Source organism: Schistocerca nitens, chromosome 9 (genome assembly GCF_023898315.1).
Source record: "Schistocerca nitens isolate TAMUIC-IGC-003100 chromosome 9, iqSchNite1.1, whole genome shotgun sequence".
Classification (NCBI taxonomy): domain Eukaryota; kingdom Metazoa; phylum Arthropoda; class Insecta; order Orthoptera; family Acrididae; genus Schistocerca; species Schistocerca nitens.
The window spans coordinates 56,387,065-56,404,959 of NC_064622.1; the positions used below are offsets into that span (position 1 = coordinate 56,387,065).

Below are 17,895 nucleotides of genomic sequence, written 5' to 3' on the forward strand. Positions count from 1 at the left end.
GTAACAAACGACAATAATGAAGGGGACAATTATCTGATGGACGAACAGCAGTTTCAGTCAATGGGTCATACAAAACATACATAAAAATTAATTAATGCAATAGTGACAAACACAAAATAATTGCCAAAATTCAATTTAATGAAAGCGCCTCACCAATGTGGACGTAATAATTAGGAATACTGAAGTGGAATCAGTATACAATAATTACACACAGTAGACAAAAGATGTGCATTGTACCCAAGTCATATAAAAGTACTGAATTACAAGAATCAGAACGTATCAGCTGAAAGTTAACAGGCGGTAAATGACATATCTGACAATGCGTGTGTTTCATGTCTGTGATAATGAAATAATTTGCACCTGTGTGCCAGTGGTAACTAACGAACTTCCACTACTTAAAATACCTAAGAAACATGTAAAACACAAGTAGGTAAAGTAACGAAAATAACTTAACCAGGTAAAATGTACATTCATTAAGTGACTGAACCATGTGTGGGCAGGTAGTTGCCAGATCAAATTAAAATTTCTTGTACATGAAGCGACTGATCCGTGTGTAAGCAGTAACCCCATTACAGAACGAACTAGGAAGGTAGAAAGAGAATTAAGTAGGTAAGTTAAATAAAAGAGTAAACTAAGAAGATGACAGTGAAATGGTCAGAAAACTTAAAGATAAAAGCAATAAATCCGAAAACTACATCGAAAAAAAAAAAAAAAAAAAAGATAGCAGTGAAGTAGGTGAAGTATCTATTATAGAAATGTTTTTACGCAAAAAGTAATATAATGTCTTCTGTATACATTTTTGGGATTTTCCTTCTTCCCTGCTGGTTATACCATGGGATAATACCATAAACAAGAAACTAAGGGTAATTCTCAATCTCTAGAAATCGGTATTTTCCTAATTAATTATTTTTCTTACTTTTCAATAGGTTAAGACAAACACCGAAATTTTACGTTGCCACGTTGTAACTGATTATCAGTATTTAAATTTTTTTGCAATATTTTGCTTAAAGCAGGCGTCCTATGAGCCTTCCTCCGTCCCACTATATGAACGAACGGACTCACCCTGCATTGAGGATCTCTTGTATCTTGGGCTCCAAGGGGTCCCTGTTGGCGAACAGTTCGGGAGCCGCCGTCTTCATCGTGTAGTACATGTCCATCTTGTGCTTCGTCTTCTCCAGAGAGAACTTGCAACCTCGAAGAAACGTCACAATCCACTGGTCGTCTGTAAGAACACCAACATTTCGTCTGAGAACAGAATCGGAGTACCGGAGATGTAAGTTGTTTCCGTATTAAGGGTGGGTCAAATGTTTTGGGTCAACATGCAACAGTAGAGGTTCCGAAAATGGTGATCTGAGCTACAGCTTCGGTGTTCGCTAATAATTAATTCAGGCGGTACTATGTCTAAATGAGCAATGCGTGTGTGGTGCTTGTTTACGAACTACTTAAGTTTGATGGCACTATTCTGAAAGATAGTACGCAATTCATAAAAGGAACCGGTTGGTAGGGTCCTAACTGCTCATCTCAGTGTACAGTAATGGACACGGATATTTAAGAGAGCATGACAGAGATCTTGTACTCCAGGATAATTCTAGATTCAGGCTGACGGTCATCACTTTGGACAGTTGCTATAAACTTCAGTGTCTGGTGTAGCGTGCAAGTCGTCAAGATAATTAAGAACTTAAATATTTATTTACAGCCATTACACAGTCCTCCCACATTAATGTACCCAACGCTTATCTTCGACATCAACGTGCAATAACCAATCACAGACAATGTGAGACCTTAGTTTCTCCTGGCTTATACAATTTTCAAACAACTTACGGGAATTCAGTCAAATAATATTTACAGCAACCGCCGATATTTCGGTGAGAGTACATCCCGCCATTTTCAAGGCACAAACTGCAACAGCCAGATGACTAGCGTAACGACTCTGTAGGACAGCTCGCCGATTGTATAACGGAGGTTAAGCAGTCTGAGCGTAAAGGCTCTCCACGGGGCTGGTGTAAAAAGCTCCAGAACGCAATGCACGGTGGTGGACAGAGTCGAGACGCCGAAGAATAAATGGCCGTGCAGAGGAGTAAACTACTCGTATCCTTCCATAGTCCAATTTCGAGTACACTAAGGCGCGATATAGGCGGAGGAGGACCACTCGGTCCGCTCCCCAGGAGGTACCACTGAGAACGCGGAGGGTGTTGAGAGGTAGCAGACAGCTAGCCGTAAGATACGAAACGTGGGAAGACCAGCACAGTTTTCTGTCAAACATAAGTCACAAGAATTTGGCGATGTCCGTGAACGGAAGGTCGACAGAGCTTAGGTGTAGGGAAGGCGGAGGACACTCCGTACGACGCCAAAAATTTACACAGACGGTCTTACTGGGAGAAAAACGGAAGCCCGTTTCAATGCTTCATGAGTGGAAGCGATCGGGAAATCCTTTGAGACGTCGTTCAAGAAGGCTGGTCCATTGAGAACTGTAGTAGATCGCAAAATCGTCGACAAAGAGGGTGCCCGAGACATCGGGAAGGAGACAATCCATAATTGGATTTATGAAGATGGCAAACAGTACAACACTTAGAACGGAGCCCTGGGGTACCCCGTTTTCTTGGGAGAAAGTACGGGAGATAGTAGTGTTCAGCCGCACTCTAAATGTGCGCTCTGCCATAAACTCAAGAATAAAAAGGGGTAACCGACCTCGAAAGCCCCAAGAGAACAGTGTGCGGAGGATGACTGTCCTCCAACAGGTGTCGTATGCTCTCTCCAGATCAAAAAATATCGCTACTGTTTGGCGTTTCCGGAGAAAATTGTTCATGATATAAGTGGAGAGAGCAACAAGAGGGTCAACTGCAGAACGATGCTTTCGGAAACCGCATTGGGCAGGTGTTAAAAGGTTTCGGGACTCCAGCCACCAGGCGAAACAGCAATTCACCATACGCTCCAAAACCTTGTATCACTACTCGTGAGAGATACGGGGCGATGGATAGAGGGAAGACGTTTGTCCTTTCCAGGTTTCGGAACAGGAATGACGATTGCTTCGCGCCATCTTCTGGGAAAGGTACTGTCGGTCTAAATTCGATTATAAAGGCGAAGGAGGTAACGCAGACTACGGTCCGATAAATGTAGCAACATTTGGACGTGGATGCCATCCAGTCCTGGGTGGAAAAGCGAGAGGAAGAGATTGTGTGTTGGAGTTCCCACATAGAGAAAACAGTTTTATAACTTTCGCAATTTTGAAAGGAGAAAGCAAGAGGTCGCACTTCCGCTGCTCGTTTCTTCTGGAGAAAGGCTGGTGGGTAATTTGAAGAGCTCGAAATCTCAGCAAAGTGTTGAACCCATGAGTTAGAAATTGCGACTAGGTCCACAAAGGTATCATGTGCGACAGTGAGCCCAGAGATCGGGGAGAAACTAGACATGCCGGATAACCGTCGAATTCGACTCAAAACTACAGATGATGGAGTGAAGATGTTAAAGGAGCTGGTAAAGTAGTCCCAGCTTCCCTTCTTGCTATCGCGGATGACGCGACGGCACCGCGCGCGTAATTGCTTGTAGCAGATACAGTGGGCCAACGTAGGATGATGGCGGAAAACGTGCAGAGTACGTCTCCTCTCGCGTATTGCGTCACGGTACGCCTCGTTCCACCAAGGAACTGGGGGCCGCCGGGGCAAAAGGGAGATACGAGGTACTGAACGTCCCACGGCTGCAAGAATAATTTCCGTAACATGAGTGACCTGATCGTCGATGCTAGGAAACTGACGTCATCGAATGTCGCTAGAGAGGAGAAAAGTGTCCAATCGGCTTGGGAAAACTTCCAGCGTCTTGGGCGCATAGAGGGCCGCTGTGGCTGTAATTGAAGGGACACATCGAAAATGGTCACTCGAGTTTGTATCAGCATGAGCGAACCATTCAAAGCGCCGAGCTAGCTGAACAGTACCGACCGAAAGGTCCAAATGAGAGAAGTTTGACGTGGAGGCAGACAAAAATGTGGGTCCCCAGTGTTGAGGCAAACAAGATCCGTTTGGTGGAAGAGGTCAGTGAATAGGAAGGCTCGTGGGAAAGGACGCGGAGATCCCCAAAGTGGGTGGTGGGCATTGAAGACCCCAACCAACAAATAGAGGGGCGGGAGCTGACCAAGGAGATGAAGGAGATCGGCTGTTGCCATTGGTGTGGACGATGGAATGTATACGGTACAAAGAGAAACGGTGTACCCAGAAAGGGAAAGACGTACAGCGACAGGTTGGAAGGAACTGTTTAAGGGGATTGGGTGATAATATCATGGAAGTCCCCCATGTGCTGGTGTGCTATAAACAGGGGGAGATCAAACTGGACCGATTGGGAATTAGGGATGCAGCTTTGTTTCCTGAAGACAAAAGACTACCAGGGAGTATGATCGTAAGAGGATCGACAATTCATCCTGACTGGAGCGAATTCCGCAGATATTCAAATGTATAATTGACATAGGGCGGACAGAAAAGGGAAAAATCTCACCACAGTTGCCGTCAACTGAACGACCGCTGACAGCCGGCGGCCGACGGCGTGGAACGCCATTCAGCCAGAGGCAGAAGATCCTGATCCATAGTTTGCTCGGGGCCAGCTCCTGCCGCCAGTGATCGGCTGGTTGCTCGGCCACAAACAGTGCGTCTCGGCGACACGGAAGAAGGCCGAGGGCTGCTACGGCTGGGTGGCACTGTAGATGAGACTCGCCGTGGCGAAGGAGGAGAGGAACTTCGTTTCTTTCGAGCCTTCTTGGAAGCAGGACGTTGAGGGCAGCGAGGAATCGATGGTTGGGAGGTCGTGATACGTAAAAAATCTTCGCGAGTAGGCTCTTTTTTGGAAGTCAGGGCGTCCGATTTTGGGGCCCGTGATTTAGCAGGAGCCAATGAAGGGTGAGCCTTAGACTGAGCAGGTGATAGTGGGGAGGTTGAACGGACGATCTTTGGGCTGGCCCATCTGACGAATGTTGCGCTAAAGGATTCGCAAGTTTGTGTGGCTACCTCCTTAGTAGGCTGAGGAGATGCAAGGACAGTGCTATATTTACCAGATGGGAGCACAGTGGTCTTTCTACTGGCGAATAACTTACGAGCAGCAAATGTAGTCAACTTTCCTTCACTCGAATTTCCTGCAATTCTTTCATCTTTGAAAATAGGGCAATCTCTACAGGAAGCCGCGTGGTCGCCCATACAATTGATGCAACGAGGGGATGGAGGTGGACGATCACCCTCATGGGGTTCGCTGCCACATGTAACGCATTTGGCCGGATTAGGACACGACTGGCTGGTATGATTAAACTGCTGACACCGATAGCAACGCCTAGGGTTGGGGATGTAAGGGCGAACTGAAATGATCTCACATCCCCCTTTAATGTTCGATGGAAGCTGAACTCTTCAATCGTCAAGAGGAGAGTATGGGTCGGTACAAAGTCCTTGTCAACCCTTTTCAGGACTCGACGTACGGCTGTTATGCCCTGGTCAGACAGGTAATTTTAATGTCCTCGTTGGATAATCCGTTGAGTGAGCGGGTATAAACCAACCCACGTGATGAATTTGAAGTACAGTGCGCTTCCACCCGGACAGGGAAGGTGTGTACCAGTGCGGTTCGCCGCAATTTTTGTGCCTGGAAGACACTGACTGTTTCTAACAACAAGGTGCGATTTCGTAAGCGGGAACAGGACTTTGCAGGACCTGCAATAGCGTCGACACCATTCTGAATAATGAAAGGTTTGACTGTAGAGAAGTCTTGACCTTCGTCAGATCGAGAAACAACGAGGAACTTTGGCACTGATGGAAGAAGTGACTGTGGCTGAGACTTACCTAGCTTTCTCTTGTAGGCAGAAGTTGAATTAGAGGAAACCATTGTAAAAGTATCCCCCATGATAACCGGCGTCTCCGATGGCGCGCACCTTCCTCGTGGGGCCCTCTCTGAGGGCACTCCCGCCTTAAATGATTGTCCACACCTCAGGTCACACCTCCCGAGAAACAGACGGAGGGACCGATCGGCACGTTCGAAAGGTACCAGCTTGCGTAATCACCCCTCCCTGGACCTGGCCTTCAGCAGGGTGTACGTTCGTGTCCTACGTGTCTACCCGGGGCGGGAACGCGTGGGTCGGCCTTCAGACACGCACAGGGAGGAAGGGAGGAGGAAGGGAGGCGGAAGGGAGGCTCTAAGAAAAGGAAAGAAGAGATGCCTCAAACGCCGCAGCAGAGAGGAGGATAAAGAGAAGAGGCAAGGAAAAGAGAAGGACAAAGGGAGGACAGAGACTTGCCAGCATAGAGCGCAAAAAAGAAAAACTATTTCTTACAATCACAAGCGTCCGTCTCCAGACGAAGGCACAGAACATACTCCCAAAGAGAGGGAGAAGGGGAAGGGAACGGGCGGGGGTAGGGGGGAGGAAGGATCGTGGATGGTAAGCGATGTGGAAAAGGAGGGTATGCAGCCCAGAAAGAGAGCTGCACTAGCTCGGGAGGGGGTCACTGGGGCCCAAAAGCATAATAACCCTGGGTTTGGTGTGGGTCGGCGGCAGGGGGTGGGTGGACTGCTGTAGCCTGTTGTGGGGTTGTGGACCACTGTGAGCTACGGTGGGACGAAGCCTCTCCGTCGTTTCTAGGTCCCCGGTTCAACACACACACACACACACACACACACACACACACACACACATACACATACACACAAACTGCAGGGTGACTTTCGCTAGGGACACAGGTGAAATGTGTGTACAAATTCGTGTTAAGTAAGCCAGTTATAATGCACATATATTTGAAATACGCCCAAGCGGACCAAGTTACCGGTAGAAGCTCATCCTAAATCCCTTGGATTTGAAACAAATTAGTTACACGTAATAGTAACAGTTGCGGGCGAAATGCTGCAGGGATACGAACCAATAACCTTTTCGGGCTGAAGGAAGACAGTAAGGAAAGAGGAAGGGGATGGAGAAAGACAGGGGGAGGAAGAGAGATGCAAAGAGGGTGGGAGGAGGATGAGATGGACTAATAGAAGACTGGAACAAAGGCACAACCGGTCAAAACCGAATACTCAAGTAGTACAGTGTAACTGCTGGCCCATTGTGCCTATGTTATGTTGGAATTGCACACCAGCCAAACGGCAGGTGTATCCACTCGTTCACTCATGTTCATTTACATAGGCTTCGACGAGAAAGGTGGCCCTGTGATGAGAAGCTGGAGTTTTTATTCAGGTCCGTGGTCTGAACTACCATCTGGCCATCCAGATTCAGGTTCCCCATGACGCACTTGAATTCCTGAAGACGAGTGCTGTCATAATTTCTTTGAAATGCCCCATCCGATTTCCTTCCCAACCACTGTTTGAGCAAACCACATTGTCTGCTGTACGTGAAACGTTAGTCCACCTTTCTGTTCCATGATCTCGCGTGTAAACGAAGGAAGAAGGAAAGAAACTTGTGTTTAACGTCCCGTCGACATCGAGGTCATTAGAGACTGAGCACAAGCTCGGATTGTATCAAGGATGTGGAAGGAAATCAGCAGTACCCGTTTAAAGGGAATCACCCCGGCATTTGCTGGAGACATTTAGGGAAATCACGGAAAACCTAAACCGGGATGGCCGGGCGCGGGTTTGAACCGCCCTTCTCCCGAATGCGTCCAAACACAGCTGGATGCCAGATACAGATACTGACAGCATCTCAAACTGCTCTGTTGTCTTCTCGCATAGTGGCATCGGTTCTCCACATCCTTGCCCCATTACGACCTGGCACAGTGCTTTAAGACTCCTATAACCTCAGCTAAAGTGTCCGCAATTTTCCCCCGAAGTATAGGATATTCATACTTGTTTACATAAGAGTCATGATGAGAGTGGAGATTTCTAATTAAATGTATCGAAGAATTCGTCGTAAATATGGGTGGCAACTCAGCTGTGAACTGCACTAACCATTCCAAAAACGGTTTTTGCACGTTGGGATTTCCCGGTGAGGCGGAATGAAGAAAAATATGGGCCATAAATTGCCTGTGAAACAACTAGGCACCAAATTATGGCACTCAATTGTGTATTGTAATCATATGTTAATAAAAATAGTATTAAAAATGGAACCAAGTTCTGAAATTGCGTTTCTTCCCACAGTCGAAAATTTTAGTGGAGCAATTCGCCTAAAATTTTTCGATTGCTGAGGTATTTCTGCAAACGGCAAAGAGGAAAATAATAGAAAAGAATATTTGTGATGTATTTACACGCCATTGTCATAAACACACACACACACACACACACACACACACACACACACACACACACACACACACACACACAAATGGAATAATACATAACCCTCCTCTCATCTAGGTACGTTAGGACGAATCGTATTTAAGATATTTCTATAACGGAATTCTCATTTTAAGGGAATCTGCACAAGTAACATAACCTTCAAACAATAAAGTTTTTACCACAATTCAAAAAGCAAGAAACCTATCATGAACTACACAAAACGAATACAGGTTAAACGACAGACGAAATTACTACTGAAAATTCATATCACTTTAACTTAAAACTATACTTTCCCCTCTCTGTAGAATAAAAATGCCACATTTCTTAAAGTACCTACGTTTGATTAAAATACAAACCACTTTTGCAAGTGCTTATCCATGGACAAAAACTAATGAATATGCACTGATTGTTACTGCATAACATCCAGATTTAAAGACATTTATACCGAGCTCTTACCTAATTACGTTTAATATTTACAAACTACCACTCGAGTTCCAAGCCTACATTCCATAGCCGTGTAATACTATATTACGTGAAACGGACATTCTAAATATCTCTATACACAATAATTAGTGTTCGGTACACTTCATTTCATACACGCAGTATCAAATATTCTATAAGAAATATTGTATAAAGTTGCGTGAACAGGTTAACCACGCACAAGGGAAACATTGCCGAATCCTCAGAGTTGGAGAAAACATGGCGGACGATTCAGCCTATTATAATGGAGCTCTGCATTGGTAGCTGACGTCACACGGCTAAAGGCTCTGCTGATGGCACTGGAGATTTCAATTCCATTTTCCTCCCTAAGTTTCCGAGTGAAACAACGTACAGTTTAGTACAGGATATATTTAGTTGAAGTTCAGTTGAAGTAAATCACGGCTTCCATGTGCCTGAAGCGAAGCATGAAGTCACTGTCTCACTCGTTTATGACAGAGTGGAACGGAAATTTGACGTGAAAACCATTCATAAATTTAGAGTTGCTCTGTATGCGTTCGGGAGATGACTATTAGAGTTTCTAGGAGATATGAGAAACGAGCACATCTTCTAACGGACTGGCTATGATTATATGATTATGGAACTGGAGGTGGGTAAGACATGCAGCCAGTGGAATGAATGGTAGACGTAACAAAGAAATTTTGAGCGGATTTTAAGATGTCTATCTGGAGTATAGGAAATTCAGATAGGAAGAGAAAATAAGCTTTTGAAATTTGGTGCTGCGGATGAATCTTGAAGATTAAATACGTAGATCGAATAACAAAGAAGTGGGTACGGAATCGAATGAAGAAGAAAAGAAATTCATGGCAGAACTTGACAGAAGGAAGTGATCGGTTAATAGGACACATCCAGAAGCATGAAGGAATGGTCCAGTTTGCTAGCTGAGGTGTGTGTATGTAGGGGCAACAAAAATTATAGAGCAACACATAGGCTTCAATACAGTGAGCATGTTCAAATACATGTGGTTTGCGGTATTTATGCAGAGGTTAAGAGTTTGCTCAGGATACACTAGCACGGAGAGCTGCATCATGAAGTCTACAGAACAAAGCCATAGACAGGTATCCTACACTCTTCTGTGTGTGTGTGTGTGTGTGTGTGTGTGTGTGTGTGTGTGTGTGTGTTTTTCGACACCACCTATTAAACCGATGGACCGATTTCAACAATGCGAAAAACTACCAATCATGCATAACATTTAAATTTATTGTTTCTTTGCTAACCAATCATGCATAACATTTAAATTTATTGTTTCTTTGCTACTAACTCTGTTCGGAACATATTTCGATGACAGTACCCTTATATGACGCTGAATGTACTTACACAAATATATCATTGTAAGAGTCACAGTTCAAGAGATATGACGTCTCAAGCACTGAGAAGCGTGAAAAAATGCGGCATCTTGCATGAAGTTTTAATACATTTATTCTTTACCACTGACACACTGCTCCAGTCGAGCCAACGAAATTCCCGACATCCGGGCGGCCGCTTTGACAGCTTTCAACTGCTAAGCGCGAAGGACTGTAGGCGAAAACAATGGCCGTCCTTAGAGCTATGAAGAGGCATTGCCATAGTGATGCTTACAAAATTGCGCTGTAGACACACGAAGCAGCTGTCTCCAGGTCACAGAAACTATCCGATATACTGTACTTATACATTTGTACACTATGCACGTTTCCTTGTGCGACTGTCTGATAACTTGAAAGGGGTTTTCTCGATACATGGAAACGAAATTTTTTCGATACTTCGCTACAAACGCAACTAAATTTTTGTTTTTGTTTCTAATAAAGAATTGGTAAAATAATACTCGGCCAGTGGTAGGTTTGTGAGCTAGTATATTGTAACATTCTAAGGTTAAAAAGGATAATACAATGGAAATGAAAGTTTGGCGTCATTGGCCAGGAGGCCCCTAACGGAGCAGGTCCGGCCGCCTTGGTGCAGGTCTCACTACGTTCGACGCCACATTGGGGGACCTGCACGCCGGATGGGGATGAAACGATGATGAAGACAACAACACCCAATCCCTGAGCGGAGGAAATCCCCGACTCACCCCGAAATCGAACCCGGGCCCCTTAGGACGGTAGTCCGTCACGCTGACCATTCAGCTATCGGGGCGGACGATAGTACAATGAGCGATAGACTATCCACAAATTTTAAAAAACCAGACTGCATTTAAAAGAATGTAAATCATCTTTTGGCTTTATTGGCCGGGAAATCTCTCTCTACGCCAGAAACTTCTATATCGGTACCAGCGCAGTGTTCTGCAAATGCAAGTTTGCTCGGCGGTCGCAGGTGTGTGTGAAGCTTATGCTCTATAAAGCGGTCCCCACAGTCCTCGTGGTCTGACTAATGTAAGACATTCCGCCACTGCACAGCATACGGTTTGACTGATTTACACAGGGGCACAAAACAGGTTTCCCGCACCGAAACAGTCCATTGTGAGGTTGCTCTTCCTGTAATTCTAATGAAGCCAGAAGATACATTTAAAGAGCAATAGGATGTCTTTTACCTAAAGAATTTCTTCAGGAATTACTGACCCGAATGTTCTAAATCTTTTGGCTTCCAACGCTTTACAATGGAGAATAAAAAATAGTGTGTCTCTAACCCACCTCACTGCCCAGTCCACACTTACGGACTGAGTATGTAGTTTATGTACTTCTTTAAGTTCCCCTGACCAGTCATCAGTCTCAGCATGAGTTTAATCTGTCTCCAGTTCAAGCTGAGGATTACAGACCACCTCTTGCCATGTTTATGATTTTGGGTATTAGTCCAATACTCAGCATGCTCCCTCCTGATGCAGCTACACAGTTTTGATTTTAGCATCGCCTTAGCGATGGTTCGGACAGGATCCGGTCCAACAAATGGAGTCGCCGCAGCTGTCGTGGCCAGCCTATCAGCTGCTTCACTGCCGCTGATTCCAAAGTGACCAGGAACCCACAACCGGTTTACCCTGTTGCTCTCCCTTAGTCTCACAAGGGCATTGTGACATACTGAGACGGTCTCTGGTCTCGCTGGTGGGCCTCATGAAGAATTATGAGCTGCTTGGCTGTCTGAATGAACGGAGACGGTATGAAGTATACACCCACCTTACGCTAAGCAAGTTGTTTTCAGTGCGTGTTGCCTTTCTGCACACATCTTTTTTTGCTTCTGATGGGCGTAGCCTCACCCAATTGAGGATTCATTTGTCACACACAGCTGTTTTTATATTTGTGCCTTGATAATTACGGGGTGGCATTAGAGATCAGAAAAGGGACGACTACGTCTGATGTTGCGGGCTGCGTACTTTGCAAATTAAGGTGTACTGTTGTTGCATCAACGCTGAAGGACTTCCTTTGTTCCCGGTAGTTCCACGAATATGAGCATTCTGAACTGTGGCGCTGCGGTCGCTTCATACTCATCGACTCTTACGGAAGCATGCATGAATGTAAGGCTGGTCATGACTACTTCTTGTTATGGAAGATGAGTATACGATCTTGCTGCTGTGAAGCAGCACTGAAAAGGCGAAATGACCGATTGTCGGGATCAAACAGCCTGACAAAGCAGGGTTTGTGAGACTGTGGAGGGTGTCAGACGAAAATTAATGGATGCAGTGTACACAACTTCAAATGTGTTCCATTAGGGTAGAAGCGTCGTCTGGATAAGGTTTACAGTGCAGTAGAGGCTTCGGACGGAAAAAAAAGCGAGCTAGGCGACGCAGTGGTTAGGACACTGGACTCGCATTCGGGAGGACGACGGTTCAAATCCGCGTCCGGTCATCCTGATTTAGGTTTTCCGTGAATTCCCTGAATCAGTCCAGGAAAATGCCGGAACGGTTCTTTGGCCGACTTCCTTCGCCATCCTTCCCTAATAAAAATGTTCAGATGTGTGTGAAATCTTATGGGACTTAACTGCTAAGGTCATCAGTCCCTAAGCTCACACACTACTTAACCTAAATTATCCTGAGGCCAAATACACACACCCATGCCCGAGGGAGGACTCTAACCTCCGCCGGGTTCCCTAATCAGAGGGCACCAATGATCTCGCTGTTTGGACCTCTCCCCAAAATCAACCAACCAGTCAGACGAAAAATATAAAAATTACGTTCAATACAAACTAAGTGCTTGTACTTGTGTTTATTCCACCTCAACCGTAAGAAAACCTATGTGCTGCGTCAAACGAAAACTGGGTATATGGCAATGTCACGGTTATATCGCAGCGACCAAAAAGCGCGCTATATCCGTATTATTTTGGCTATGGCAAGATGTGTTTAAGAGCTAACAGCGATTTGTGTATCTCAGCCTACCATTCGTTTCTGCAGATTTATCGAGGATTGTTATAAATTCAATCTTATAATTAATCAACATTTAAAGATTACATTTCATCCTCATGTCACGTTTTCTGGCACAGTTGTTACAGACTCAGCAACGCCTGGAAAGAGAGAGAAAGAGAGAGAGAGAGAGAGAGAGAGAGAGAGAGAAAGAAAGAGAATGTCCTAGACCTTCTCAGAATAGATATTAAATAATGAAATTTACAGCAGTCCTCAAGAAAGTATGTATTTGAACGATATTCACTGTTAATCGATCAGTCACTATATTGCTATAAAACATTCGTTATGCCTAATAGTTGTTTATAGCGTTTAGGCACGTCGGACATTTTGTGACGTTTCAACTTCCACTTATGAATGGCTGCAAAGCCAAACTCTTAACTGCGTGAAATAAATGAGTAATAATTTACAGTCTAATTGCGAAAATTTCTTTCAAAATGGTTTCTCATGTAGAGGGGACGCCAGGAGCCCGCGATTACAGCTGGTAACTTGTGTGCTCGCCCTCCTTTCTGAGCTAGTCCAGACCACTCCTAAGTGGCAGGAGACGGAACTGACAACTGAGATGACGTCATAGGACTCGCTGGCGGTTTTAAATCGAGTATATCTAACGCTGCTGATTCCGTGCACGCTATTTGAACATTCGAAATGCCGGGAGAAGTTTTTCTCGCTGAAGATTCGATGAGTACACTGCGTACACAATGAAGAAGTACGGAATAGAGTTGAAGAGCAGGTAACTTAATGGCACAACTCGACTAAAAGAAGGGGCACAGTAATAGAATAAATCCTGAGGCGTCAAGGAGTAGTTAATTTGGCACTGGAGGTACGTGCGGGAGGGTGTGAAATTGAAGGGGAGATGGAAGGTTTTACTACGGTAAGGAGGTTCAACTTAAATGCACCTTGCACTAGTTAGGGAGAGATGAAGAGGCTTTCACGTGATGTCTGGCGAGGAGAAAATGGTTCAAATGGCTCTGAGCACTATGGGACTCAACTTCTGAGGTCATTAGTCCCCTAGAACTTAGAACTACTTAAACTTATCTAACCTAAGGACATCACACACATCCATGCCCGAGGCAGGATTCGAACCTGCGACCGTAGCGGTCCCGCGGTTCCAGACTGCAGCGCCTAGAACCGCACGACCACCTCGGCCGGCTCTGGCGAGGAGAGCTGCGTTAAACCAGTCTTTGGACTGACGACGACGACGACGACACCACCACCACGACCAAAGTGAAGTTAGGAGTCCGCAGCTCGTGGTCGTGCGGTAGCGTTCTCGCTTCCCACGCCCGGGTTCCCGGGTTCGACTCCCGGCGGGGTCAGGGATTTTCTCTGCCTCGTGATGACTGGGTGTTGTGTGATGTCCTTAGGTTAGTTAGGTTTAAGTAGTTCTAAGTTGTAGGGGACTGATGACCATAGATGTTAAGTCCCATAGTGCTCAGAGCCATTTGAACATTTTTTTGAAGTTAGGAAGGTACATGACATTCGAAAATATGCGGGATCATCGTGGATGCATGTAACTAGAATATTGCACGAACACGCCTGGAGGCGGACTTTAACATGCAGATACCAAACTACTGATCGCCATTATTATGATGCTGGTATACAAAGTGAAAATTATCTTAACAGACAGACTGTGGTAGGTTGCTCGGGACAGCAAAATGAACATTTTTATGCTATGTCAATTTACTGCGAGCATTTTTTAATCCGGTAGAGAGTGTATTGATTTTTCAGTTCTAATAGCTGTTTCACATTCACATTTGGTTGTGCGCCTTGACCCTGCACAGTATTTTGACTTATTGAGAGATACACTTGGAGTGTCTACAGTGATATGGTTGGTGCTTACTGCATAGCAGTGGGGTCTTCAGCATCCAGAATTAGCGTGTTTGAAGTGAGTTTCATCCAACTGCCAAATTTACTCGCGCTCATGAAGTGTGGTTCTACGTGAATGTGTTGGCAGGTGGGCCATATCCCCTACCTAGGACATTAAATGACAGTCATAATTACAATTTCCACTACAGAGCATTGACAGAATTTCTGGATGACGTGCCACTCGCTACAAGGCAGCAGTTGTAGTTCCAGCATGACGGGGCGCAGACACATTTCAGTCGTCCTGTTCGTCGATTCTTCAACCAACAACCTCCACAGAAGCGAATTGCCAGAGGTCGTTCTGTACCATGGCCTGCTCGATCCCCTGGTGTGACCCTTCCGGACTTTTTTTTTGTGGTGCGACATGCGCAACCTTGTTTACAAAACCCTTGTTGAATCAGGCAAGGATCTGGTTGCCCAGAGAATAGCAGCAGCAGCAGCAGCAGCAGCAGCAGGAGAAATTAGTGACACTCCAGCAATCTTTATGTTATAACACTATACTTGTGTGTAACCTTTGTCTACGAGTCAATACAAGCATTTCTGAAGTAACTGCTTTGTTAATATTGTCGTCTCCTGGTAACAAGGAATGAAAAATTGTGTGTTACTTTTCGTCTACTGTAACTAAGATTTGATGTCCTCTTAAAAATAGAGTCTCAGAGGAAATGACATCGAAAAAGAGTTTGCAGTCCCTTGCAACCTCAAAGAGTTATTGGTTTAATTTTTACCCAGAGGAACTACTATCACCGCATTAAAAAATTCTCAGAAGAAAATATCACGGTAGAGAAAAATACGTCTTTCTGTACGCTATGTACCATCCCTGAACTTGGCGGTTTAAATAATTTTCCCACTGTATACAACAGCACTCTTGAATGAGATTTTCACTCTGCAGCGGAGTGTGCGCTGATATGAAACTTCCTGGCAGATTAAAACTGTGTGCCCGACCGAGACTCGAACTCGGGACCTGTAAGGTTCGCAGGAGAGCTTCTGTAAAGTTTGGAAGGTAGGAGACGAGATACTGGCAGAAGTAAAGCTGTGAGTACCGGGCGTGAGTCGTGCTTCGGTAGGTCACATGGTAGAGCACTTGCCCGCGAAAGGCAAACGTCCCAAGTTCGAGTCTCGGTCGGGCACACAGTTTTAATCTGCCAGGAAGTTTTTTAACAGCACTCTTGTTTACATGATCAAGAGAGTCGAAGTGTGAAAAATGGCAGCTTGCTCTAATTGTAGAAAAATGTAAGTTAATGGAGGTGAACAGGAAAAATAATCCTGGAAGGTTCGAATACAGTATCGGCGGCGCGCTGCTTTAAACCGTCACGGCGCTGAAATATGAAGGTGTAAAGTTGCAAACAGGCAGTAAATGGAACGGGCATGTGAAGTCGCCAGTAGAGAAGGCGAATGGTGGCCTTCAATTGATTGATAGAATTTTATGGAAGTCTTTATCTATAAAGGAGATCACATGTAAAACACTAGTGCGACCCATTCTTGACTACTGCTAGAGTGCTTGCGATCCTCCTCCATGTCAGATTATAGGAATACTTTCAAGCAATTTAGTAGCGTGTTGCTAGACTTGCTGCCGGCATGTCTGATCAAGATGGAAGTATAGCCATGTTTCGTCATCTGCAGTGGGAATACGAAATGGCACGCAGGTCCGAAGGAACACTGCATCATACTCCTTGATAACACAGGCAATAGTCTTTCGTATTAATTCGCCAATACCAGGCTCTCGATTCTCCATAAATACATTCTTTCTGGACGGGACTAAACGTACGAGTGAAGGATGTAACACAATGACGACGACATATGGAAGTTTTGATCTGTCCGTGATTCGTGCACGGGCAGCCGAAGCGTTTAAAGCGACCGCTCGCGTAAAGTGGGAAATCTGGGTTCGAGCCTCGGTCCGCCACAAGTTTTTACTGTCGTCATTCCAATATACAGATGATAATGGCTCATAACCGCAATTGCGAATACGTCTCGTGTATCAGATGGGAACCTCTGGAGTCAAGACGATATTCTTTTCGCGAAACACTGCTGAGAAAATTTAGAGAATCGGCATCTGCGGCTGACTGCGGAACAATGCTACTACCGCAACCGTGCATTTCGCGTAAGGCCCACGAAAACGATGTAAGGGAAATTAGGTCTCGTACGAGGGCATATGGACAGTCGTTTTTCCCTCACCTTATTTGCGAGTGGAAGAGGAAAGGTAAAGACTAGTAATGGGACAAGGTACCCTTCACCAGGCACCGCATCATGGCCTGCAGTGTGTTTGCGTAGATGGAAGTGTCAGTTTATCAGACATGTGAAGGAAGTCAAAAGTTCAGTGGCAACGCAGCATTTCTTCAGCTCACGGAACTTAACTTCTTAATTAGTGCACAGTAAATTATAGAATGAAATGAAAGAAAAGAATGCAGAAGTAATCACCACACTGCGCCTTTTTGAGTCATTAACCCACTTTCGTGAACAAAGGTCTAATCCAGCGCATCGATGAACCTCGTAACCCAATTTTGTTAAATTTTATGGGAGAAGGATAAACAGTTTCTTAAAAAATAATACGAAGTGACAGATAAAGTTGCTACATGTGTTATTGACAGGTTAGAGGAATCCACACACTTTCATATCTCCCTTTGATAATGGAGTTTCTGGTTATTGGAATTACGAAGTTCTCAGCGACAGATAGAAGATTTTCATAGCATGTCATCGACATGTAAATGTTACCAGCTGATTTATTGATTTATTAACTCCACTCACTTACCTCCAAGAAGGAACACAACCGATCTATACGGATCTTTGTTCTGTTGGCACCTTCCTTCAAGTGTGCCGAATTTCTGGAAAGGAACTTTAGACTGGCAGGAGGAAGTGTGTGAAGACGTCAGACGAGTGTGTGTGTGTGTGTGAGAGAGAGAGAGAGAGAGAGAGAGAGAGAGCGCGTCACCGTGGAGTGGCGTTACTCACACATTAGAAGCCAACACACATACACACACACACACACACACACACACATTACTGATAACACCGACGCAGCGGGAAGT

General features: G+C 45.1%; 1 protein-coding gene across 1 annotated transcript in view; it reads right to left on the minus strand.

The window, feature by feature from the left end:
• LOC126203209 (alpha-tocopherol transfer protein-like) overlaps nucleotides 1-17,895 on the minus strand; it is a 169,553-nt gene that overhangs the window by 25,693 nt on the left and 125,965 nt on the right. Inside the window, exon 3 of the mRNA XM_049937454.1 lies at nucleotides 1,063-1,222. Within this exon, the coding sequence (XP_049793411.1) occupies nucleotides 1,063-1,222 (160 nt within the window). The remainder of the gene's footprint in view (nucleotides 1-1,062; nucleotides 1,223-17,895) is intronic.